The sequence below is a fragment of the Myxine glutinosa genome, chromosome 7 (assembly GCF_964187855.1).
Source record: "Myxine glutinosa chromosome 7, kmMyxGlut1.1, whole genome shotgun sequence".
Taxonomy (NCBI): domain Eukaryota; kingdom Metazoa; phylum Chordata; class Myxini; order Myxiniformes; family Myxinidae; genus Myxine; species Myxine glutinosa.
The window spans coordinates 175405839-175423338 of record NC_136267.1 but is presented as its reverse complement, the minus strand read 5'-3'; the positions used below and the strand labels follow the sequence as shown (position 1 = coordinate 175423338).

The following is a 17500-nucleotide window of genomic DNA, read 5'->3' as shown; positions in this document are numbered from 1 at the left end:
TGAAAAAGGGGACACAGTGCAGCCTTAAAACAGTCTTAACTTAATACCTAGGACAAACGGGCCCGTCGCACACACACTCACACGGGGCTTGCAGCTGCAGGATGATGGTCCGCTTCCAAGGATGGCTCTCGTGCAGCTCCCTCCGGTCTCCGGTTCGTCCTCTGCAGATGGTAAGTAGAGAAGGCTGGAGCTCTCCGCGTGCCGTTTGGTGCACAAGGGTTAATACGGGGCGATTTGGTAGGGAGCGGACTTCGGCGGTTAATCACTGGCAGGTATTACCGCGTTTACTCGCGTGGCTGACGTAGGTGCTATTCGCCACCGGCGCGTCTGGCTGCAGCCGTGTACTCAACGCCTCTTCTTCCTCTCCTCTGGCGCGTACGTTATACTGTGCGAGTTACAGTTCAATGCCTCCAAATGCTTATCGCACGAAGTTCTCTTCACACAAGTCCTTTCACCAAGCCGTGTGCACGCGAGTCCTTAACCAAGTCCTGTCTCTCTGAGGAGCAGGAGCTCTCTGAGGCCTCTGAGCTCTCTGAGAAAGAGCTCTCTGAGGCCTTCAGAAGGAAGGTTATAGATGCCTACGATTCTGGGAAAGGATTTAAAAAGATCTCCGAACAATTTGAAATTAATCATTCGACTGTCCGGAAGATCATCTACAAGTGGAGAAGATTCCAAACAACTGCCAACTTGTTCAGGCCAGGCCGCCCAAGCAAGTTCAGCCCGAGAGCAGACCGCAAGATGCTGAAAGAAGTCTCTAAGAACCCCCAGAATGTCATCACGGGACCTACAGGTAGCTCTTGCCACTGTTGATGTCAAAGTGCACGAGTCTACCATTAGAAAGAGGCTGCACAAATTTGATCTACATGGGAGGTGTGCCAGGAGGAAACCTTTGCTGTCCAGAAAGAACATCAGGGCAAGACTAAAGTTTGCCAATGAACACCTTGGCAAAGACCAGCACTTCTGGAACAATGTGCGCTGGACAGATGAGTCAAAGGTAGAGCTATTTGGCCACAGTACCAGAAGACATGTTTGGCGAAAACCAAAGACAGCATTTGACCACAAGAACCTCATACAACTGTAAAGCATGTTGGTGGAAATATTATGGTTTGGGTCAGCTTTGCTGCATCAGGGCCTGGGCAGCTCACCATCATAGAATCCACTATGAATTCTTCCTTGTACCAGAGGGTGCTTGAGGATAATGTGAGGCCATCTGTCGGAAAGTTGAAGCTCACCCGAAGGTGGACCTTGCAACATGACAATGACCCTAAACATACCAGTAAATCCACCAAGGAATGGCTGAAAAGAAGAAATGCAGGTTTCTGGAATGGCCAAGTCAAAGCCCGGATCCTAATTCCATCGAGATGTTGTGGGGGGATTTTAAACGAGCTGTGCATGCAAGAAACCGCTCAAACATCGCACAGCTGAAATAATTCTGCACGGAGGAGTGGGCAAAAATTTCTCCCAGTCGATGTCAAAGACTGGTAGACAGTTATAAGAAACGCCTACTTGAGGTTGTTTCTGCCAAAGGGGGAAATACAACCTATTGGAGCCAAGGGTGTACTTACATTTTCCACATCGAAATTTGCATTTATGTTTATTTAAATTATACAATGGACTACAAAATGTAAATGTTTCATGATATTTGTTATATTATATCACCTTTATCTATCAATATTGTTGAAATGAAGATCAAATAGCTGTGTGTTGAAATATGTTGAAAAAGTCAAAACTTTACATGGGGTGTACTTTCTTTTTCATGTGACTGTATATATATATATATATATATATATATAATTAGTTTTTTATCTTTAATAATAAAAGGCAGTGTCCGTCCATCCGTCCGTCTGTCTCCTCCATAACTCCAAAACCATAAAACCTAGCAGCCCCAAACTTCGCATGCGTACACCTGGACCTCCAACAGATTTCAAGGATGAACACTGGGTGTTTGGGTGTGTTATAACACCCTTCTTGAAGATGATTAACGAGGTGCTCATAAGAAAAAAACCAGATGGGGTGGTTTACCAATATGGCTGCCCACCATCTTGGTGAACCCACTACACCTCGCTGGGTTCTCAAGTCGCCATTTTGGTTTGGCCGACTCAAACGTGCCTTGCCTTGGAAACACGATCAATTATTATCATTACATAATTGAAGCATATCATCAAAATCTGGTTTCAGATATGAGGATTGGATGCTGTAGACTAAATAATCTCCAAATCTGGAGTGAAATCTGATAAAATTTACCATATCTTGCAATTTTATAATTAAGTGTATTTATGTGTTTATTTAAGTGAGGCTGTATTTCTTATTCTGGGGTTACTTTTTTAAATTTAACTTAATAATCATTTTAACTTAATTCTCATTTCCATGAGAACTGCTCGGAGACGCATTTTTTGAATGAAACGTTTTTAGCAAAGAACACGTTTTTCGTAGTTGGGACTGCTGTTACTGTTAGAGTCAATTCTGAAGTTGGAATGTTGAAGATCGGTTCGGATTACGAGTTTGTGGAGCTTATCGCGTTGTGGTTTTTACTGTGAATGTAAATTAAATAAAGGGGTGGAGTGGGGGAGTTGTGGGGATAGGACCAGTTGCAACTGCTAAACCAGAAAGAATCTGAAAATGCAAACCCCGTCCGCGTCCTTTTGTATACAGACATCTTCTTCTTCCGTATGCTCAAAATAACGAAACATTCAAAGTGCACCGACCCCATGCCAAATAAATAAATATCCTCCAGCGCGGCATTGCCGGGGCGCTTTCGGCACCCGGCGATACAGACGTGCAGCTCATAGAGACTGCATTGGGAGGGGGAGGTGTACAATAATTGATTGATTAATTGCATAATTAAAATCAATAAATAGTAATCATGAATTATTTTCTTAATCAATTGGCTAATACCATACCTAAACTACCAGTGCTTCATCCGGAGCTGTAGCTTTTAGAAAAGTAATTGAAGAAGTCATTAATTGTAAAAATTAAATAATTGATTTGATTAATCAATAAATCAAAAAAAATCCTTTATAGTGATGTGGAACTAATTAATTTAGCCTTGAATGATAGACAGAAGACTCAAAATAATGAATGTCCAAACTGTTTAAGATAATTGACTGATTTTTAATGAAACGTGGAGGACTTTGCTTATGTTACAAGGAAGATATACATCAAAGGAATACAGAAAACCACTTGGCAAAAATCCAAAAAGAACACACACACACACACACACACACACACACACACACACACACACACACACACACACACACAACAATTCAGAGCAAAATCCTAAAGCATTTGTGCAGCACAGCCTTTCTTATACTTGGGAAGAAAAAGAGAATGGGGCTGGGCTGAGGGGAGGATAGAGAGGAAGGTTGGGAACAAGATAAGAAAAGTTGCAAGAGATTCAAGCGTGATGAAGGCAATCTGGTTTTGTCCATTCCTTTTATCTTGGGAGAGATTTTGGGTTACATAAAATACAATTCTCAGTTATTGTGAAGCATACAGTTATAACATAGTCCCTGGTGTTGGGCCAGCGGCTAGGGTGCCGGCTTAGGATCCTAGGATCCTGGGTTCGAATCCCGGTCAATCGCTGAATTAACGCCAGGGGGGTTGACTCAGCCTGTCATCCTTCCGAGGTCGGCTAATTGAGTACCAGTTCACTGGTAATTCCCTGCTTGTCGTTAAAGGCGGCAAAAAGGGTTGGCGTCAGGAAGGGCATCCGGCCGTAAAACATTGCTTCAAAAAGGGGACCGAAAAACAACAACAACCACAGTTCCCGAAAAAGGCCAACCCCCGCTTGCGGGGAAAAATGGCCTCTAAAGGTGGTTTTATACAGTTATAACATAATACATTTCCCATTTTGTCTCAGAACATTCCCAGAACGTGTATCAAATTAATAGAGCATTAACCCACAGTTTTGTTGGCTTGAAAGAAAGTGTGCAATTCATTTGATTCTCCAGAGAACGGCACTCCTTCAATGTCGTTGCTAAGTCACAATCTAATCTTTTTTTAGTGGGATGTGCCGGTGTAACCTTGCATGGAGCTCAACACTTATTAAAAAGCAGTTTCAGAAAGTTTCTCTAGGCTTATACAAAATATTACTAATAATAAAATGTTTGTTCTATAGTCCAAACCATTTGAATACACAGTTAAAGGTTTACAAACTCATAGACAGTACTTTGGAAAACAAAGTATGCTTTGTAATTTTAATTGTTGCGCACCAGTTGTGGAGAACATCATGCAACAGGGATTTGGTCTTCATTTTTCCAAGATAAGAGTTACAAACGGCGGGAAGCTTTTCCGAGCAGGCAGGTTGCTGCAGCAACCATTTGCCTTAAGCTTTATTTATGACCTGTCAATGAAAAGCTCTGAGTAAATAGTTGCACTTAGTAAGTACTATACAACACAATTAAAGCTGATTAATATATGTATTTATGAAGCTTAAGTTCGCAATTAAAACTTAAGTGTCTGCCACATCAGGTGGAGGCTCAAGGAAATCCACTTAACTTACACAAATTACATACGCAATTAATTTCCTTCCACAACAATAGCCACATCACTTGGTCACTATAGTGTCCAAATATTAGCTTCCTAGATCAAAAGGTGCCTGAGATATTGCCCAGATGAGAAAGGAAATAAATAAGTGATTAATAATGAAAATAAATAAATGATAATCGTAAAATAATAAAATTAATTAATTGCCTAATAGAATACCAATACCACCACCGTTCACCTAGACCTATAACTTTAAAAACATTAATAAATTGAATAATTAATTGAATATTGAAATAATCAATCGATTAATTGATTAATCAATAAATCAAAAATACCACTTAGAGCCAAATCACTTGCTCATTGTCGTGTCCAAATATCAGCTTCCTCACTCAAAAGGTGCCTGAGATATTGTCCAGATGAGAAAGAAAATAAATAAATGATTAATAATGAAAATAAATAAATAATAATCATAAAATAAGTAAATAATTAATCAATTGGCTAATAGAACACCTAAACCACTAGTGCTTCATCCAAAGCTGTAACTTTTTGAAAATTTATTAAACAAGTCATTAATTTAAAAAAAAATGAATTGATTAATCAATAAATAATTAATCGATTAATTGATTAATTGAGCTTCCTAGCTCAAAGGGTGGCTGAGATATCGCCCAGACAAAAGAAAGAAAATAAACAAACAAACAAATGAAAAATCACTCCTAGAACGAGACTTGGCAAAAGAGAACAAAGGAGAATGGCACTCAGTAGAGCATCCTTTTGACGTCACAAAGAATTGGTGGTTGAATTTAGTTAGCTGATATGAAAATCCTATTCAAATTTCAAGTCAATCAGATGAAAATTAAGGATTTTAGAAATTTGAGAAAAGTGGTTGACCTTTGGCCTATGTTGACCTTTTGGCCTATGCTGATCTCAAAAATAGTTGTTGGTTGAATTCAGTGAACTGATATGTAAATACCATTCAAATTTCAAGTGAATCGGATGAAAATTTAGGATTTTAGAAATTTCAAATTGTCGTTGACCTTTGGCCTATGTTGGTCTTTTGACCCATGGTGATCTCAAAAATAGTTGGTGGTGGAATTAAATTAGCTGATATGAAAATCCTATTCAAATTTCAAGTGAATCGGATGAAAATTGAGGATTTTAGAAATTCGAAAAAAGTGGTTGACCTTTGGCCTATGTTGACCTTTTGGCCTATGTTGATCCCAAAAATAGTTCGTGGTTGAATTCAGTTCGCTGAAATGAAAATCCCATTCAAATTCCAAGTCAATCGGATGAAAATAGAGGATTTTAGAAATTTGAAATTTGATTTTGACCTTTGGCCTATGTTGACCTTCTGGCCAATGCCGATCTCAAAAATAGTTGGTGGTTGAATTGAGTTAGCCGCTATGTAATAAATTTCAAGTCAATCGGATGAAAACTGAGGATTTTTAAAATTCACAAAAAAGTGGTTGACCTTCGGCCTATGTTGACCTTTTGACCTAGGCTGATCTCAAAAATAGTTGGTGGTTCAATTCAGTTAGCCGATATGTAAATTCTATTCAAATTTCAAGTCAATCGGATGAAAATTGAGGATTTTAGATCATCTGAAAAAAGTGGTTGACCCTTGGCCTATGTTGACCTTTTGACCTTTTGACCTCAAAAATATATAGGATTTTGTCGGACCACGAAATCTACCATTTGGTGAAGTGTCGTTAAGATTGTTTTAAAATTGTGACCTGTAGGCAAGTATAAGTGAGCGGACTGACAAACACACAAACACACACACAAACACACACACAAACCAGAGTGATCAACATACTTGCAAATTTTTTTTTTTTTTTTTGCCAAGTAACAAATAACCGGAGTGAAAACTGAGTACTCTCTTTCAGCGTGCGTCATTGCCAGGCCCCCTTCAGTGCCCGGCAATGACGTTATGCAGCGCCTGGATATGGCATAGGAAAGGAGCGGTGTACAACAAGTACAGATACATTCAAAGTACACCGCCCCCATGCCAAATAAATAAATATCCTCCAGCGCTGCATTGCCGGGGTGCCTCTGGCATCCGGCAATACCACCTTGCAGCTCATAGAGACTGTATTGGGTAGGAGAGGTGTACAATAATTGATTGATTTATTGCATAATTTAAATCAATAAATATTGATCATAAAATATTTTCTTAATCAATTGGCTAATATCATACCTAAACCACCAGAATTTGCTTCCATTCAGCCACTAGTGCATTAGTGAGGTCAGGCACTGATGTTGGGCGATTAGGCCTGGCTCGCAGTCAGCGTTCCAATTCATCCCAAAGGTGTTCGATGGGGTTGTGGTCAGGGCTCTGTGCAGGCCAGTCAAGTCTTCCACACCGATCTTGACAAACCATTTCTGTATGGACCTCGCTTTGTGCACGGGGGCATTATCATGCTGAAACAGGAAAGGCCCTTCCCCAAACTGTTGCCACAAAGTTGGAAGCACACAATCGTCTAGAATGTCATTGTATGCTATAGCGTTAAGATTTCCGTTCACTGGAACGAAGGGGCCTCGCCCAAAACCATGAAAAACAACCCCAGACCATTATTCCTCCTCCAGAAAACTTTACAGTTGACACTATGCATTCGGGCAGGAAGGGTTCTCCTGGCATCCACCAATCCCAGATTCATCCGTCGGACTGCCAGATGGTGAAATGTGATTCATCACTCCAGAGAACGTGTTTTCACTGTTCCAGAGTCCAATGCCGGCGAGCTTTACACCACTCCAGCCGACGCTTGGCATTGCGCATGGTGATCTTAAGCTTGTGTGCGGCTGCTAGGCCATGGAAACCCATTTCATGAAGCTCCCAACGAACAGTTGTTGAGCTGATGTTGCTTCTAGAGGCAGTTTGGAACTTGGTAGTGAGTGTTGCAACCGAGGACAGACTTTTTTTTACGCACTACACGCTTCAGCACTCGGCGGTCCCGTTCTGTGAGCTAGTGTGGCCTACCACTTCATGGCTGAGCTGTTGTTACTCCTAGACATTTCCACTTCACAATAACAGCCCTTACAGTGGACTAGGGCAGCTCTAGCAGGGCAGAAATTTGATGAACTGACTTGTTGGAAAGGTGGCATCCTATGACGGTGCCACGTTGAAAGTTACTGAGCTGTTCAGTATGACCCATTCTACTGCCAATGTTTGTCTATGGAGATTGCATGGCTTTGTGCTTGATTATATATACCTGTCAGCAATGCGTGTGGCTGAAACGGCCCAATCCACTAATTAGCAGAGGTGTCCGCATACTTTTGGTTATGTAGTGTATAACTACTTTGTGCCAAACTCAGTCGCATCACATTATTTATCTATTTGATGCCATTATTCGCCATGCCTTTTAACAGAACCTCATACCATGGCCCAAAATACCAGAAATACTGTGCACTGACTGATGTTCAAACATTATGTCTTTGTGCAGTGGTCTGCTTGTGTACGAGCTTCCGTACGCCGGGAAAAGGGTCTTCCTGTGCTGGTGGAGTTACTTCGGGTGGACAGTGAACGTGTGGTTTGTGCCATTGCGACGGCTTTACGCAACATGGCCCGCGATGCTCGAAACAAAGACCTTATTGGTAAGCGCATAGTCCACAAAGTCTGTGAACCGACTAAATAACCTGGGTTTTCATCTCTGCCCTACCCTGTTTCGGGATGATATACCGTTTTTCATTTATCCTCGGCTAAGTATTGTGAATAAGGGAATGTAAAAGTGGTTGACAATTTGTGGTGCTTGTTTTTTTTTTTCATAGGACAGGTGTACGCATCTGGTGCTGTAGTAAGGTGTGATGTGGTTTTCAACTTGTTGCTTTTAGCTACGGCCGCCAGATAGCTCTGCGAGCGAAAAGAAGGCCGAGTGTGTAAGCCCTTCCTTCCGGTACAAAGCCTCTACCCTTGCCAAGACTTTCAGACTCCCTCCTCGTGTTGCGCCATGGCAACAGTGCTCTTCAGGGCACTGGCTAAATGTCTGGAGGATCTCAGAGTAGGTTGGTACCCTAGAGGTGTAGTGTGCATGACCCTCCATTGTGAGGACTTGCTGTGACACTCACCAACCCAACCAAGGTAGGTGGAGCTCTTTAGCCTTGGTAGGCAGTCCACCTCGGAGAAGGAAACGATGATTGCAAATCCCCCTGCTGCCTTGCACGGTATGTCTCTTTAGACAAAGGCTAGGTCCATGGCTGATGATGTGGTGGTGCCAGGAAGGGCATCCAGCCGCAAAAAACATGCCTCAAATTGCATTTTTGCGAAGCAGACATTAGGTGAATCATGACTTACACATGCAAGCATGGAAACGGCCATAAAACGATGATTATTATGACGATGATGACGATGATGATGAGGAGGCAGATGAGTAATGTAAACTGGCACTTCTTCTTCCTCTTCTTCTTCTTCAACAGCCAAAATTATTCCCATTTTCTTATGGGGTTGGCCAGAGGAAGCTCGGCCGAAGGCTTTCACGAACCGGCTGGCCAGGTTTAACATTCGACTAAGGTTATGGCAGAAACTTGTAATTTGGCCAGGGTGCCGGTGATAGCTCACTTACTCTTCATATTCTTCATACTCGTCACAAAGGACACTGTGGAATCTTTAATATCTGCTATCTAATGTCGGTAGATGGGGCGAACGCAGATGCATTGATGAATCACCCTGCCTATGAAACACCGGGATGACAGTTTTTAGCTGGGCCGAGATTCATACCCTGTCTCGACAGCTTAGAGGTGAGTGTGCATATTCTAGGCCATTCTTCTCGCCCATTAATGTAAACTGCCACTGGTGGACGAAATTTCCTCAAATAAAGCAATGATGTTTGAGGTTAGAAAATAACTATCTCAATGAAGGGGCGTGGTGTGTGTTGCTCCTACCAGATGTTGTTCTTCATCCAGAGGCATTTCTGCCAGATGTTGCTCCTCATCATTCAACTGGTTCAGCATTTCAAGCTGAGAGTGGGTGTTCTGCTGTAGGATGAATGCCTGGTGCTGAATATGGTTACAGATATGACTCCATGTGCTCAAAAACACCATTCAACCCATTGCGAGAAATCTGACACTAAGTGCTCATTTAGAGCTCTTGAAGCTCTTGCTGTGAGGACATCTGTGGACCCATTAAAAGGCAATTTTTAACTTGTGTGAATCTTACTATGACATAAATACATCCTGCAGGAAATATCACGTGTAATATTTTATTGGCGGGTTGGTTTGAAAAAATATGAGATTTTCCCTGGGAGGACGTAAGAGATAAATGGAAGGACAAACCTAAAGCATCGGGGTTTCAGGAGACCAGCTGCTCATGCTTTAAAGGATTTCCTCTCTGTTGGAATCCAGTTGCTCACGAAATTGGCTCCATCAGTGTGTCTCGTACCGAGATGCAGCATGAAATTTTCACATTACAGGCAGGTTGATGGCCTCTCTATATTCCGCCGTCTCCTTTTTGGTCTTGCACCTATGCCCTGTCTTGGCTCTGTCCCTCCCAGGTTGCTGTAGGGTGTACACGGTCTGCCAGTATCCCTCTTGTTAAACTCCCAAAATCCAGGCTCACTGCTCACCTCCACCCATTTCTTCCTCTTTCCTCTCACCTGTGAAACCAACTTCCCCAATCTGTTCAGGTCCCATTCCTCCCCCAGAGCTTGAAGACAGCTGTTCACGACTACCTCGGGTCATCCCCCATCCACACTCATGATCTCTTCTACCCCAAATGATCCCACTCTCAAGCATTCCTTTTTTTCCAGGTTATTGTGATCCCCCCCTCCTAATCCCCCATCTCCATCACCACTTTGTTTGTTAGTTGTCGGTTGGTTTGTTCCTTTTCTGTTTCATCCACACCTTTCCCTTCCTCTTCTGTTTGACGAGCATCGGTCATGTCTTTCGAAAAAAAATTCACTTTTTCCAGGTTATTGTGACTCCCCCCCCCCCTAATCCCCCATCTCCATCACCACTTTGTTTGTTAGTTGTCGGTTGGTTTGTTCCTTTTCTGTTTCATCCACACCTTTCCCTTCCTCTTCGGTTTGACGAGCATTGGTCATGTCTTTCGAAAAAAAATTGCAGCTTTTCCGTTTAGCTGATTTTCTCGTTAAAAGTGTTAGTACCAGACACCTCTGCCATTACAGAATGCTAATCTCTCTTCACTGCACTTTTTCACAAGAGACCATGTCATAAAGCCACTTTATCACTGCTTCTTTGGGAAAGTCTTCCCAGGTGTGAAAACCCAAAAAGTGACCTTCACTCAAATGCTGCCTTTATAAATAACGAGAGATTAAAGTGAAAGGTTTTCCTTCTGCCACATGGTGCATAGCAAACTGTCACAATCGCTTGGCTGATGCTGTTAAGTTAATATCGACAAATGGGCAGGTGCCTTTGAGGTTCCACGCCTGGCCGCCCGGGCCTCTTGGATTAAGTGAACAGTACTCCGGGTCTTCATTTTGAAAGGCAAGCTCGCCATGCCCCAGAAAGCTTGAAGGACAGTTTGAATGTTTCGTTGTGGGCATTGTGTGATAGAGACACCCCCCACATGTGCAATGGGCAGTAGAGGCAGCTAGGTGTTGTGCTTCAGTCGCCGGGTGCAGCCTTGTGCGATGTACGCTTACGCTTGTAATGTCCTCGCCGTCCGTGACAAATCGTCCGTTAAACGACAGCATGTTTGGCCATTCCACCAAACGCCAGACTGGGATGCAAGGTTCTGAGCATTACAAATCCAGCATATCATGCGAGCAGCGCTGAAAATAGCGGAACAAGGTCAGTGGTGTGCCTATTCCGATAGTGGTGGTTTCGGAAAACAAATTGTCTTGAGCGATGTGCAAGTGTCAAACTTGTCTTGTTTCCACAGCTATGTTCAGATATTGGGAATAATAATTCAAAATCATCATATTTATGACAGGTCCAGACAACATTCGGGTCTATGTCTGTGTATTTCCTAATTTTATTCCTATTCTCCTCTTCCTTCCCATCATCTTCCCTCATTTGTTCTTGTCCCCCAGCTCATCCCACCACCTCACTTTCACTCATCCGTCTCTTCTCCTCTTTGCGGAATGCTGCCCCCTCACCCGCTCTCTAAGTCTCTGGTTTCATTGCTCACCAGTAAAGGTGGACGGAGGCTTTCTAGTTGCCTGGTACCCTGTCCTCCAGCTGATGCTGCTTATGAGAACAAAAATGACCAATTCCTTTCACAGTGAAGGTGCACTGCATGCAGGTGCCCGCACTGCGGATATTCCACCGTCGTTAACGATAAAGTGGTGCGTGTGTCATTGGTTGTTGTTATCTCCATATGCGGGTTCCAGAACGTAGAACCGAGTCTCCCCAGGTCCCGAAATATCCACCACCGTTTCAGTAAGGATCATGATTCATGGACCTGTTTGTAAAGTTTTCTTATTCTCAAAGTTTTGTTCCGAGGGCTCTTTTGAGGATCGTCATCGAGCCTCGGACAGCTTCCATCTGCAGTTTGTTTGTCATAATATTCCCAGTGATGTTTTCAGGCTTTGTGATAAGGAAGGTGTTACCTACTGGGAGCCACTCATCCAAAGTCCCCTCGTCTTGCATTCGTTTGTTCAATGCTTGAGTGTTGTGATTGTGTAGACCATCTAGTTGCTTTAATCAGAAGTTTGGAATTCCATCTGGGCCGGGGCTTTTAAAGTTTGGCATTTTTCCTCGTTGTTGTTTTATTTAATTTTTCTTCATTAAATATCACTGGAGGAATTTCCTTCAGATGTTGTTTTCATTTGGGGCCTCAAAGATTCATTCTCAGAAATGTCCATGTTATCTTTATCGGGTGGGGGAGGAGAGGGGGTGGGTTTTCACACGTTTTTCTTTTGTTTCCCTCGTTTGTGGTAGAATGTTTTCAGGTTATTTTGAAACATGCGGTTTTGTTTTCTCCCTTTATTGACTTCGTCCTAGTCTTTAGCTCACCTGCAACGCAGTTCCGGGGATCTTATGGGATGGCACGGGATGGCACGTCGTCCGCCCGTCAGTCTGTAAACACTTGCAACTTCTTCTCTGAAACTGCTGATGCGATTGTGACCAAACTTGATACTTGGGACGTTGCAACTTAAGTGTGTTCACAGCGTTAGGAAAGTCGGCGTCGAAGGTGGTCTATCAGGGGTCAAAGAGGGTCCAGATCTTGCTCCCAAAATAGATATTTCCTTTCTTTGAAACTACACACACGATTTCAATGAAACTTGACTACAACCTTCATCACCCGTGATGTGCCAAAGTTTGTTCATGGAATAAGAAAATCAGGGTTTAAGAATGTGTGCGAGGGGTTTGACCCCCTAAAATAGGTATTTGCTCTCTTCTCCAAAACTACACACACACGATTTTGATGAAACTTGATCACAACCTTCATCACCTGTGCATGTACCAACATCGTGGTATATGGGGTGGGCATGTTGAGGGGGAGGGGAGTTGCTCCACAAAATAGGTATTTGTTTGTTTGTTTGTTTGTTTAAAGTCTGATGATTATGTTAGTGTGATTCTACATGCTGCCCTGTCTCCGAGCAACCATTGAAATTGGTTTAAAATACCGTGATACTGTTAAAAATACATTTATTCGGTGTAGTATACTGCTTTATTCTACCATGTGTGGACCCAGGGGTATTACCCCTATTTTTTTTCTCTTTCTTGCGATCATCTCTATTTTGAGTTTGCTTTCAGCAGCTATTACCTCTGGGTCTTTATTTCCAAATTTATGTTTGTATTTTATTTTATGGATTCTCCGCATTATCTTTGGGCTTCGATTTCCCCTTATAAATTACTGTGTTTGTCCCGTTTCTTTTCTCAGTTGCTCCCTTTGTGCCTTTAGCCTCCATCTCCATGGAGGCACATGGTCTCTGTATGGGCTGATTTGCTCTTCTTGCGGTATTATTTTCTTACATGAGCAATGCTGCTGCAAAGCTCACGATGTTGAGTTCCTTTAATGGGGATGATTTTGGTACCAATCTCTAGAGTGATTTGTTGGTTTTTCCCAAGCAGCATTTTTGTTCGTCGGTTGTGTTATATCTTGTACAGTTGTGGTCTTTCCCCGAATGGTGTCACTCTCATCTCCACTACTCTGTTTGCCATCTCTTCTTCCAGTCTTCGCTGGTCCTCGTCATCTGTATCCTCCTCCTCTTCTTTCCCATCTGCCTGTTATCAACTGCCATTCTCGTTTTCATCCCCTCCAACTGTGTAAGTGTTTTCACTCGGTCCACGACTGCAAGTCGGGTCTGTTCCCCCTCCCCATTATGGTGGTTCTGTGTCTCCTCCCCTCTGTCTCACCTTACCTTCGCCGCTGGGTCCCCTCTGACTCTGGCCACCGGGTCCCCAGTGGCACTCCGCATTCCAAACCCTTTCTTTTGCAGCCTCGCAGCGTGTGTGTGTGTGTGTGTGTGTGTGTGTGTGTGTGTGTGTGTGTGTGTGTGTGTGTGTGTGTGTGTGTGTGTGTGTGTGTGTGTACATCATAGAGACAGGCAGTGCTTAGTTGTTTCATAAAACCACAATGGTTTGGGTTCTTTCAATCTTTACTTTCCTCTCTCTCGAATACGTCCATGGATGACGTCACGATAATAAGTCATCGCTAACTTATTTTCCAAAATCAATTGACATCATTTAGATCTGTGGGAACAAATTGTTTTCTCTCATTTGGGTTTTTGATCATGATGTTTAAACTTAACCAAACAAGTCTTGCAATTTCTTGTCTGTTCACTATTTTAAGATGTATTACTCACCTAAGCAGGATCCTAATGATGGCACTTATCTCGAGATGTGAAAAAGCACATTCTTGTCCTACTTCGAATACTTATAATAAAGGATTATCTATCCGTGAGTGTGAGGCCTGCACGCTGGCTCTCTCCAGGCGAGTAACATATGGAGTCCATGTCATTTTGTGCAAGGTTGGTTTATTGACGTGGAGATAATGACATGTCAATCAGCATTCCATCACTAAAATCGAAATATTTAATTCCCATTATAAAACTGTTAATCTCCACCCTCCATGAGCCTCGATGTTGTGTAGAATAAATTATTATATTTAACCTGAATGAAAGTGATGATTTAAACGGAAAACAGCACAGGCTAGAAGTGCAGCAGCAGCAGCAGCTTCCGTCACCGTAAATATGCAAACATGTATACACTTGCTTTGTGATATAATGTAAGTATTTCATGGCTTGCTGAATGTAATTTGACAGCAAAATACTCTTGCCTTTTGCTCTACTTTTCTCCCATGACGTCATTGTAAAAGCATCTCGTTTGCAATACGACTTGTAAAATTAATTTGGTGTTATTACCCTCGCCAGAGGAGATGGTATTGCATTTGAGTCCGTTTGTTTGTCTGTTTGTCCGCACAGAATAAATATGATTTTCTCTGCAACCGTTAGTCCGATTGACGGGAAATTTTCACCATAGGTGAAACTCCACCTGCAGAATTTTTTAATGATAATCATGACGTCATAGGGCACGTGGTTCGGCCGCCATCTTGGAAAAATCGAAAAACTTTGCACCTCTATATCTCGGAAAGTGCTGAATAGAAAAAATTGAGACATGGCTCATTGTAAAGCACTCTCCATGGGAAATAAAATATCTTAATGATGATGTCATAAGTGCCTCCATTATGACGTCATAATTCGACAAGTACAAAATTTCATCCGATCAAGATGAAATTTCTTGAGCATAATCGAGGAATAAATTAGTTTAGAAGAAAAATAATGATGACATCATCGGTCACGTGGTTCGGCCGTCATATTTGTTTTAACACAAAAGCCTTAAAAACCACTGAAAATACATCCTGGCAAGGGTTTGCAATCTCTGATTACTCTTTTTCTTGTTGGACAGTGTAAAGGAATGAATATACAATGTGCAAAAGCTGTTGTTTTTTATCAAGAGTAATCTCGAAGCGTCATTTTCTCTTAATATATCGTCTGCTGTAACTAGTGTTTACCATGGCTTTAATTTTATATACGAAATCATTAAACTAGAGAGTCAATAGAAAAACCTTATCCCGCGCGTTCTTGACAACAAGGACATGGGATCTGAGCGGCAAATTTGATTGGTCGAGATTATGTAAAATGCCGTAATATTTTGTTGAAGTATTGCTGAACGTAAGGGTTTTTGAAAGTGCCAATTAGGCTATTTGTGTTCTATAATGTTCAAGTATATAATTCAATTGAAAGAAAATAAAGGATTTTATAAATAAATAAAAAATTTGGAAGTATACCGCCATTGATGCAGTGTCTTTTACACCACCTAACTTAACACATTACGTCAGTTGTTTGTGTCTGTTGTTTGTGTCCTTTACGACGTCCTTAAAAACAGTAACTTTCCTGTTTGGAATGATTTTCAGTTTTCTTTGATTGCCAGGAAAAGTGAGTAAAAAGAAGTATTCTCTGTGCGCATGTGCGATCGGGACGAAATCAGAGCCAAATTACCGTTTAACTACAGGTTTTGTTTTCAGATTCGTGTTCAAAATATAACATTCGATTGAAATTAAGTTTTCTCGATCATAAACTGACGTTTCTGGGCAGACAGGCAGATAGAACTGAACCAAATGCTTAAACACGCTTTTCGCTTTGCATGCGCGGGATAATAAAAAATTCTTAGTATATTTCTCCCCAGCCATACTTCTTTATTTAGTTATTCTTCTACTTTAGCCATTTATACCACTTACGAAGCTATCCTTTTAAAATCCTACTATAATTTACCAAATGTCCATCTGTCCGTTCGAAGGTACCGCAAAAACGGCTCAACCGATCGCAACGATATTTTGGGTGGGTATTCCTGGGACCCCTGGGAGTAAAATAGGGTATATTGTTTTTCCAATTTTTCCAAGTTTTCCATTTTTCCAAGTTTTCCAATTTTCCAGTTTTTCCAAACACGATGGAATAATATTTACCGATATGAACAGTGATGTGGCTTTTGTTGAAATTCTACGTACCAGGAGAGAGTAGATCGACTCCTGATGAACTCTTCCTATATAAATGTGTGGCTCCGAAGTAACACGGCAGCGTGTGCAAAGTGACTGAGAAACAGGTGTAGCGGCCGCTTCATGTTTCAGATTCGGCGCGCACTCTTCACACATAAACGTGTGACTGAGAAAGACGTGTAGCGGTCGCTTCCGTTTTGTAGAATTCAATGTTTTTTCAAAATGGGCGCCATGTACTGTTTAGATTTTGATGATTTGCGTGTGATATGATTCAACGGATGTTTATATGAATCGTTAAAAAAAATTCTACAAATATTGTTTCGATTTTGATCACAATTATGAACCTGCCGTGAATGCAGAAGTGGACAGATGACGGAAATGCGCGGGTTTGATAATATCCAAATACAACCGTCATTCAATCGTAATGTTAACTGGTGTTGGGCTGGCGGCTAGGGTGCCGGCTTAGGATCCTAGGATCCTGGGTTCGAATCCCGGTCAATCGCTGAATTAACGCCAGGGGGGTTGACTCAGCCTGTCATCCCTTCCGAGGTCGGCTAATTGAGTACCAGTTCACTGGTAATTCCCTGTTTGTCGTTAAAGGCGGCAAAAAGGGTTGGCGTCAGGAAGGGCATCCGGCCGTAAAACATTGCTTCAAAAAGGGGACCGAAAAACAACAACCACAGTTCCCGAAAAAGGTCCAACCCCCGCTTGCGGGGAAAAATGGCCTCTAAAGGTGGTTTTTTATATATTTTTTTTTATTCAATCGTAATGTTAAATCGTTAAATGTTAATTGTGTTAATCGTTTTGTTAAAGTATCAATTGATGATTGGAATTGAGTGAATACAATTACGATTTTGAATTCGTAATTGTATTCACCCACCCGTACGGAACTTCACATCAGGATTTAAATATTTGTTTATGTCACGAATGTTGTTAAAAGTTTATTTTTTATCTTAATGTTATTTCATTTGTGATTGGTCAATGTTTGCTGTTATGCTGTTTGGAATGGAAGAAAAGAGATATCGAGTTCAAGTGAATGACGAAATGCCGTGACGGTTTCTACTTTCTAAGCGTGAATTCGCGGATCGTCATATGCAGATTCGCCATTGACTAGGTATGGAA

The 17500-nt window shown here is 41.9% G+C and overlaps 1 protein-coding gene across 4 annotated transcripts in view; it reads left to right on the top strand.

Annotated features, from left to right (window-relative positions):
• Positions 1-17500, top strand: part of LOC137431851 (catenin delta-2-like) — a 580901-nt gene that overhangs the window by 445880 nt on the left and 117521 nt on the right. For all 4 annotated transcript variants that reach the window (XM_068123611.2, XM_068123613.2, XM_078782572.1 and 1 more), the window contains one exon: positions 7926-8076. In XM_068123611.2, the coding sequence (XP_067979712.2) occupies positions 7926-8076 (151 nt within the window). The remainder of the gene's footprint in view (positions 1-7925; positions 8077-17500) is intronic.